Raw genomic sequence first — 9,881 nt, forward strand, 5'->3', positions numbered from 1 at the left:
TCAAGAAGGGAAGGATTTCTAAGAATGTTGCTTATCTTTGACTACAGCATTTAGTGTACTTTCCATTCCCACTTGATCTGTCATATTTCCTTTATACATCTGTGGTTTTCAGATCTCTCTTAACTTAGCAATTATCTAAAATGTTTATTTAAAACACTGACTTGAGTCAGGGCTGTTGTACATGCATATATTCCCACAATTTTAGAAAATGAAGAGGAGGATTGCCACAGGTTTGAGGTAAGCCTGGGACATGAGGAAGGGAACTCAGGACAGCGACCTCTTCCTTGGAAGCTGAACTCTTACTTGGAAGTTGAGGGATCAGGCTTTGGTCTTGATTTCTTAAAGGTTTGACAGTTTGATTAGTCTAAGGAGTTCACCAGACTGAAGAGAAAGGATGTGTTGAGTGGCTGGGCTTGGCGGAACACACTTTTAATCCCAGTATTCTGGAGGCAGAAGCAGGTGGATATCTGTGAGTCAGTGCCCAACATGAAAAGAATAGGGAGGAGTTAGGGGACTTCACAGGATTGCTGGGTTCTAATACAGTCTGGTTAAGGTATGCAAGTAAGGACCCCTTTCTGAGGGGGAGGGAGAGTAGCAAGACAAGGGGCAGACTGGGAAGGGGTAAGAGAGGATGCCTTCAGTCCTCCTTGTCCTTCAGGATGCAGATGAGGCATACCAAGCTGCATCTTTAATGAGGTTCCAGAAAGGGCTGAGAGGATAATGATATTTGGTGGGAAGGTGTTCTGGGAATGAGGCAGTCTGTCTCCAGGGACAAAGGATAATATGTCTGAGTCTCCATAGACCCACAGGAGAAAATGGGTATTTGAGTATTGGAATATACTGCAAAAGTGTCTTTGAGGGAGGTGTCAGGTAATTATTTGGACAACATTTGTCCCACACTATGTGGTCTGCCTGATCAAAGATGAAGAAGACAAGACAAGGACACATTTATTTCAGTTAAAACTGAGGGCGCTTCTCAGAAAAGAATTATAGAGCAAACTTCTCTTATATAGTCTAGGGTTTTTATAGGGCTTGTGGAAGAGGATATTCAGTGGGCAAAGTGCAGAATGGCCTGATCATTTAGATGGGATGGTGTTCTCAAACTAGAATGTGTGGGAATGGTATTAGTGGCTTTGCCTTTGGGAAATTGTAAACTGTCAATTGCTTGACAGAAGGGGCTAATAGGGCTGCTCCAACAAAACCTGCACAATGATACCAATTGACATGTCAACATAGATGAGGGAAATCCCATATTCCCCACTCCTAAATGTACAGGCTATTATGACTGCCATTAGAGGGAGAGACATTTTTTTCCAGGGATAAGACCTAAGTGCAATCCCAACTGGTCACTGTAAAACAGACAGACAGACACACACACACACACACACACACACACACAAATTCAACATTTGAGTGCATTTAGTGTTGCATATATGTGTGTGTACCTCTCCCCCCCCCCCGTGTGTGTGTGTATTGTGTGTGTGTGTGTGTGTGTGTGTAGCAGCAATAAACAACCGTAGGCCATGGATATGAAAGGAATGGAGCATAGGAGGGGTTGGAGAGAAGAGAGTGAGAAAGAACATAATTATGCTTTAATTAAATAAAAGGGATCTCCTCAGGTTAGAATGAGGTTGCCTTCAAAATAAGATAGGCATGTTTTTGCTCTCTAACTGACAGTTATCACGGTTAAGAAAACCTCTATATAATTTTTATTCCAAACAAATTCACTCCACCTGGGAAGTGTGCCCCTCTGCCTATCTTGTTCCTCAAAAGCCAGTTCTGGAATAAATGCTTCCCATTTACAAGCTGGAAGTGACCCGGTTTTTTTTTTTGTGTGTGTGTGTGTGTGTGAAAAACTAGAACAATAATATGTGCAACTTAAAAGTTTGTAGGAGGAAGTACAAACTTAAAATAATCTGACATGTGCTCTCTGTAAAATTTAATCCATCACAATAGCATAGGGCTGTATGTGAGTCTTAGCATTAGGCCACTTGCCTAGCATGTGCAAAGGACCTGGGGTACATACTCAGTACTACTCAGCCCTACCAAAATGGAAGAAAGAAAAAGAAAGCAGGCAAAGCTGAACATGGTGGTTCATAGTCAGAATCCCAACACTTGGGAGAAGGAGGCAGGAGGATCACAAAGTCCAGGTTAGCCCGGGCTACACAGTGATAGACTTTTCCCAGAAAGAAAAAAATTAATTAAAAAGTGAGTTTTTAAATATTTTAAATATTGCTTAATTGGATGAATAGGATGTGGAACTCTGTGAAAGAACACCGATTCACCATACTCAGGCACTCAGTGAGACGTACTACCACAAAAAAAAAATATTTTGGGAAAAATCTGCAGCTGTTAGGCACATTTGCTTTAGGACATGATTTCATTCTGCTCTTCCTTTGGTAATATTCTTTTAGGATCATCTGTCTATTACTAAAAATAGAACGCTGGAGTCCCCAGCTGTTATTGCATTGGGATCTCTCCAATTCAGTTAATCACAAATCACCTGTATATAAAGGTGCTCCAAAATTTCACAACAGGCCTTTATCAGTCATTAAACAATGACACACTGTTTCTTCATATCCTTTTGATTGAAAGCCATTTTTCTGATATAGGTACAGCTATTCCTGCTTTGCTTCAGATTACATTTGCACAAAATATCTTATTCTATACTTCTACATTCACTTTATATATATTCTTAGAAGAAACATGAGTTTCTTAAAAGCAACCTACACTGGGTCTTATTTACAGCCAGTCATACCATTGTCTTTTTCTTTATTTTGGTTTCTCTTGTGGTGGATGTGGTTATTAATTCAAGCTGGGGTTTGTCTGTGTAGCCGTGGCTGTACTGGAACTCAATCTGTTGACCAGGCTGCCTTCAAACTCAAAGAGATGGACCTGTCTCTGCCTCCCAAGTGCTAGGACTAAAGTCATGCGCCACCACTGCCCAGTTGACTTTTCTTTAAAAAGAGTCAGTCTTTCTATGTATCCTAGATTGGCCTTGAACTATTGATCTTTCTGCCTCCACCAAACAAGTACTGGAATTGTAGGTATGTGCCACCATGCATGGCACTCTATAGGATTTAATGTGATAAGTTTAATACTGAGTGTTCTTTGTCCACAGTGGAATCAAATTATCAATATAAAAAGACATCATAAATGTTTATCAGAGAGAAATTTAATTATACAGTTTCATATTTTCAATGGTCAAAGCTGAAATCTCAAAGAAAAACTTTAAATGTACAGAACAGGATGAATATCAAAATGCACCCTGCCAAAATGAGTGGGATGAACTAAAACAGTACTGAGGAAAAAAACTCAGAACATTAGATGCTTAGGTTACCACAGAACTCGATTCAGTAATCTGTTTCTACATCAGGTAATGAACAGAATGACAAAATAAAGGAAAAGCAAGAAGAAAGAAAGAAAGAACAAGAAATATATGGTCAGAAATCAACAAATAAAAAACAATAGTAAAATTCAATAAAACATTGATTGATTTACTAGAAAAAAAAACAAGAAAATTTTTAAAAAAAAACTTCTTATAAAACTGACAAGGATGAAAACAATAGAGCAGCTGGGGTGATCAGTGTGAGAGGCCATGGGTTCATCTGCACTAAAAACGGATGGACACAAATCACTGATTTCTGGAATACAACAGCATTATTTTTACAAACTCAGAACACTTTTATACATGAACACTAGAAGTAAAACTGGTCCTCAAAAATCACAAAGCACTGAAACCTAGGTGATGGGTAGCCCTGTAGTTATGAAAGAATTTGTGTCTACATAATAAACACAATTAGAATTTCCAGCAGAATTATTCAACGAGTTTAAAGAGAAATTAGCAGTGAGTTTACATCTTTCTTTCTAGAATGAAACAATAAAACACTAAGTAAAAGCATAAACCACCAGGCACATACATGTAGTATCAACTCCTTGAGACTGAAATGCTAGGTAGGATCCCTTAAGTCTAGAGGTTTCAGTCCAATCTGAGCAACATAACAAGTACCTGTCCCTTAACAATGAATAAATAAAAGTGATAAGAAGAATGGAGAAAAGCTTAGTGTCATAGTTGATGGGTCTTGTGAGGGTTAGTTATCTAAAATGTCCGTATAACACTCCTGACTTTCCTTCTCTTGTGTGCACTCTTTACCTTCCTAAAAACACAGACTGCAAGTCTCAGCATGTATTTCTCCAATGTAGAACCAAATTGTTAAAATATGAGTTTATGATGCACTGTTTCGTTATGCAACAAAATGGCTCGTGCACAGAAAATCATCAAAATGAATTGCTAACAAATGTTGCATGTGTTTGTCAGGCTGTCAATATAGTTGGGGTTGGAATGTTTGGAGGAACTGGAAAAGTAACTACACCGGGAACTGTACCCGCCAAAGTCCCAATGTTACAAGAAGTTGAAGACAAAGTTCCTGCCGAACTATCTTCATCTTGCATAGCTATCCGATGGGAGGAGCCTGACTGCCGTGGCTCTCCCATCACTGGATATAACATCGAGTATGGAGATAAAAAAATCCTGACTGTTGATAGAGTAACAGAGTATGTTCTGAAAAACCTACAGCCTAATACTACATACAGGTAAGTCACTCATATCTTATTTTGGGTACGTGGAATGTTGAGAATTTTGAGCAGATCTGCTTTTGTGTATTTAATATACTTCAGATTTCTTTTGAAAAAGTTCTGCCTCATGGGTGAAATTTCATATTAGTAAGAAACATTTCTGCCTCTCATCAATAGTTTTCAATATTAGTTCTACCTTGGAAACCTATCTTGTAATCAGTATAATAGTCATTCTATATAGAGATAGAGTGGGTTGGCTTATATGAAGAACAGTATTTCCTCTACTAAATATAAATTCATATATTTTAATTTATTTTTACCACTAGAATCAGAATTCAAGCTATTAATCATTACGGACTAAGTCCTTTTAGCCCATCAATAAGAAGCAAAACCAAACCAATACTACCCGCGCCTCCACAGCTTGATTGTGTGGTCCAAGGACACCAGAGTCTCAGACTCAAATGGGGGAATGCATCACGGAAAAAATCACATGCTAAAAAAGTTATGAGCTACAAATTACTAATGGAGGATCAACCTGGCAGGTAACCTATTTACCATTTAAAGTCTATTGTAATTAGAACACTTTGAACTGCTGTATCTTGCCAGCCATTCTCTATCTCTCTCTGTCTCTGTCTCTCTCTCTATCTCTCTCTTACACACACACACATACACACACTGAAATCTGTAGTTTCAGTGTATGACGTCGACATGAAAACAACAACACCAATACTTTCAGTCCTTGTCCATGGATAAATTGTGTATTTTCCTTTCTTCCTAACCACTTTTCCTTTACCTAGTGCAATGTAAGTACCAGAGAAAAGAAGTTTTGGAAGAAAGAGAGAAAGCCTGCCACCCTGACAGTATTGATCTTGTGACTTGATTTCTTTTTGCCTTTTTCTTTGTTTTCCCTTTCTGGCTTGTTTTGACTTTCTTGGGTTCAACTGTTGATTATAACATTGCTTCCCTAATCTTTATCTTTTTCCTCTCAGATTTTCTGTCATTTACCATGGGCCTGATCTGACTCACAAAGTGCAAAAATTGAGTGAATATACACAATACAAGTTTAAAATCCAGGCATGTAATGAAGCTGGTGAGGGACCACAGTCTGATGTCTACACTTTCACTACAACAAAAACCCCACCTGGTGCACTTAAAGGTAAATGATGCATGCAGATGCTGAACATTTTCTTAGAGCTTCCTCAGCACATACATATAAGCAGTAATTAGAAAATGCTAAGTCAAGAGAGGCAGCAAGGCTCAGAAGCACAAATGCCACATGCACTCTCTCATGGGAATTCTGACTTCTAAATTTTATATAAATGTATTTAGGTGAGAGTCAGTATGGATAGAGGTGAGGAAAGTAGAAATCATAAGACTAGGGGAGACTCTAAGGAAAGAGGTAGAAAGGGCATGAAACACATATGACATTAAAGTAGAAGGGGATTCAGGAGGTTGAAGAGTACAAGTAGTAAGACGGAGCAGAAAACTGAGATGCACAGCTGATGGGGAACCTACACAAACTCAACACATATGAAAACGCCATAAGGAAGTCTCTTACTTTTTTGCTGATTTAAAAATTAAATTAAGTGGCAAGGCTTATAGGTTAAGAGCCCTGGCTCCACTTGCTAAGCACCTGGGTTCAATTCCCAGCACCTATATGGCAGCTCACAACTGTCCGTAACTCCATTTCAGGGTATCTGGCTCCCTTGTATGGTAATACCTGGAGGCAAAACATGAATGCACATAAAATAATAATGAATAAATTATAAAAAACTGTGGGGCAGTGGTCATTCACGCCTTTATTGCCAGCCCTCAGCGGGACAGAAGCAGGCGGATCACTGTGAGTTCGAGGCCAACCTGGGCAACAGAGCAAGTTCCAGGACAGGCTCCAAAGCTACAGAGAAACCCAGTCTCATGAAACAGGAAAAAAGTTGTAAAAATAAAATTAAATTAAATCTTGGGGCTAGAGAGATGGCTCAGTCATTAGGAGCCCTGCATGCTCTTCCAGAGGACCCGGGATCAATTCCCAGTGCCTACATGGCATCTCATAGCCATCTATAGCTACAGTTCCAGGGAATCTAGTGCCCTCTTCTGTCCTCCACAGACACCAGGCACACATAGTGAAGACATACATATATGCAAGCAAAACACCCCCACACATAAAATATGTAAATAATTTAAAATTTAAATTAAATTAAATCTTAAAATTAGCAGCAGTGATTTTTAAAATTCACTAATAAGATATCAGAAAAGTAGTTCTTAATGGTGTACTTAAGGAGCAATGAAAAGATTTATCAAGACTACAAGCCTGGTGGTGGGGGCACACACCTTTAATCTCAGCACTTGGGAGGTAGAGCCAAACGAGTCTTTGCATTCAAGGCCAGCCGGGTCTAATGAGTGAGTTCCAAGACAGCCAAGACTATTGTACTGAGAAACTCTCTCAAAAAAAAATTTAAAAGGATTAATAAAACTGCTGCCATCAATATTTTTCAAATATCTTAGATATCAGCACTGTAGGTTTTAAGAGTAAGACATGGAGCTGAAGAGAGGCCTCAAAGGTTAAGAGCACTGGTTGCTCTTGCATAGGACCCAGGTTATGTTCCCATCACCCATTTGGTGGTTTACGACCATCTGTAAATCCAGTTCCAGAAAATCCATTTCCCTCTCACACCTCTGTGAGCACCCAGCATACACACTGGTGCCCATGCCAATATGCAGGCGACAAACAGGCTCTTGGTTTCCAGAATGGTGTGCTGCCCACATTGTCATATCCATTCATTGTTACACATTATATTTTCATAAACGGATTGTTATAAGTATTCAGGCCCAAAACTATACTAGGTGTTTGGGATCTTACTGTAGCACTGAGCCTTTCTTAAGGTGGGCTTGAAGCACAAAAACCATGCACTGGGTTGACATACTTCAGTTAACAAGAACAGTTAGCCAGAAGTGAAACTATAGAAGCCAAAAGGCAAAGTTAGGACATTTAGAGACTTTTCCAGAACTATGGACTTTTAACTCAGTTGTTCTAAGGTCTAGGGCATGTTACAATCAGAAGCTAAGTGCTATGTATCAACTAACCATGAGTCCAAGTTGGCAGGTCCCAGAACCTTGGGTTTGAGGATTATTTTTCCCTCTCCCAGTTGTGATGGTTGGTTGATTCAATCTTTCCACAAGAACTCTATCACTATTAATTTTCATTTATTTTATGTGAATTGGTGTTTTGCTTGCCAGTATGCCTGTGTGAGGATAGCAGATCCCCTGGAACTGGAATAACAGATACTTGTGAGCTGCCATGTAGGTGCTGGGAATCGAACCTGGGTCCTCTGGAAGAGCACAGCCCATGCTCTTAATTGTTGAGCCATCTCTCTAGTTCCCAAGTTCAATCACTAATATGAAATCATTCTTCTCCAGTGAAATGCTAACTGAAACACATTCAAATTAAATTAATTCTGCCTAGATGACAATAATGCTTTCTTCTTTTCTTGACTAATGTCCCTACATGTTTAATCCCCATTTTCTTAAAATGTAGAGACTGACAACATGAAACGAATAGTGTGCTCCTTCTGACCTCACACTGTTGTCGCACCCCTAAAATGTAATTACTTGTCCTTATGAAAATGTTTCTAAATGTAAAATATACCACATGAACACAATGCAGATTATTATAAAAGGAGAAGCCAAAATTTAAATTAATATAAATATAAATAGAAAATACAATCATGCATTATTAATATATAACTTCATCAAGGTTTTGCTACAATAATGATGACTGATGGTATAACAAAAGTAATTTCGATAATAAGTATTGTTCTGTTGGGTGTGGTAATGTACACCTTTAATGCCAGCATAAGGCTAGTCTGATCTTCATAGGAAATTCCAGATCAGCCACAGCTACACAGGAAAACCATCTCTCAAAATACAACATAAATATCTTTCTTAAAGATGGTTACATGTTTCTCATATTAGGTCTACATGTGCTTGTAACGACTGTGTGGTTTAAGTCATTTTGATGTATTCGGCATCATTTAGAAAAACACAGAATATTCTAAAATGCAATTTTCCTTTTCCAGCCCCTAAATTACATCCACTGAATAGCAACATTTGTGAAATCAAATGGGATTCCATGGAGCCAATTAAAGGTGATCCCATTGTTTACTCTCTTCAGGTCTTCACTGGGAATAAAGTTGAACAGGTATATTCTTTCACATTTAGCCTCTAATATTCTGCCAGGCATGATAGCTCCTCACTGTAGCCTCAGCACTTTATGGGTAAACACAGGTGGATGAATGTACTCTTTGGTTACATAGCAAGTCTGAGGGTATCCTGGGCTCTACGAGGTCTTGGATTGTTGACAAAAAAAAAGTATGCTGGGGGATGGGCACACATACTTTGTTCCCAGCACTTGGGAGGCAGAGGAAGGCAGATCTCTGAGTTCTAGGTCAGCTTGGTCTACAGATTAAGTTCCAGGACAACAAGGGCTACACAGAGAAAACCTATCTTGAAAAAATACTGTAGTTCTATGTACAGTTGAGGTTAGAGCTTTTAGAGGGTAGTATGTTACTTTCAAAGGGGTTTAAAGTATTCCAAAGTCTCATCTGACCTGTAATATTTATGTACATAATCTAGCTTATTCATTTAATTAGCTCATCACCATTGAATTATGTAGTAGTTCTTGATTCCACTGACCACAATCCATGTTCAAGTCCAGACATGAAATAATTAATTCTCAACAGTTGTAGGGATTTTATGCTTTATTAAACATAATTATCTAATAAATACTGAATACCCTCAGAACATTAGAAACACTGAGTAAAATTTTACTTTTGTTGTCAACATGTTCATTAAAATAAGGAATTTTTGTTTTTCTTGTTGTAAAAAACTATACAATATAGTTTTAATTGGAAAAAACTGTAATTTTCATTTGATCCCTTTTCCTTTAGATTTACAAAGGACCGAATACCACCTTTTCCTTTTCCAACTATCTTGCAAATTCAAGATATCACTTCAAGGTCTGTGCCGGACGCCAATATGAAAATTCTGATGGCATGCAAGAGGTATGGGGGCCATATAGCTCCAGCTCACTTTTGTCAACTTATAAGCTTCAGTCTGGGTGTAGCAAAGGCAGTGGACGGAAAAGAAGAAGCAAGCACAATAGCAAAGATAAAAAGCACAAGAATGAAAAGAGTAATCAGTACTAAAACCACATGAAGACTCAACCAAGAATGAAAATTGCAGACCAATCTCACTCATGAATATTGATGCAAAAATACTCAATAAAATACTGGCAAACTGAAAAAGCATAT

The 9,881-nt window shown here is 38.4% G+C and overlaps 1 protein-coding gene across 1 annotated transcript in view; it reads left to right on the forward strand.

The window, feature by feature from the left end:
- The window catches only part of LOC126493457 (fibronectin type III domain containing protein 3C1-like), a 49,087-nt gene that overhangs the window by 26,797 nt on the left and 12,409 nt on the right, over positions 1-9,881 (forward strand). The window contains exons 18-21 of the mRNA XM_050130475.1: positions 4,319-4,593; positions 4,902-5,117; positions 5,565-5,731; positions 8,649-8,770. Of these exons, the coding sequence (XP_049986432.1) occupies positions 4,319-4,593; positions 4,902-5,117; positions 5,565-5,731; positions 8,649-8,770 (780 nt within the window). The remainder of the gene's footprint in view (positions 1-4,318; positions 4,594-4,901; positions 5,118-5,564; positions 5,732-8,648; positions 8,771-9,881) is intronic.

This window comes from Alexandromys fortis, unplaced genomic scaffold (genome assembly GCF_014885135.2).
Source record: "Alexandromys fortis isolate MF-2015 unplaced genomic scaffold, M_Fortis_MF-2015_v1.1 scaffold_326, whole genome shotgun sequence".
Taxonomy (NCBI): domain Eukaryota; kingdom Metazoa; phylum Chordata; class Mammalia; order Rodentia; family Cricetidae; genus Alexandromys; species Alexandromys fortis.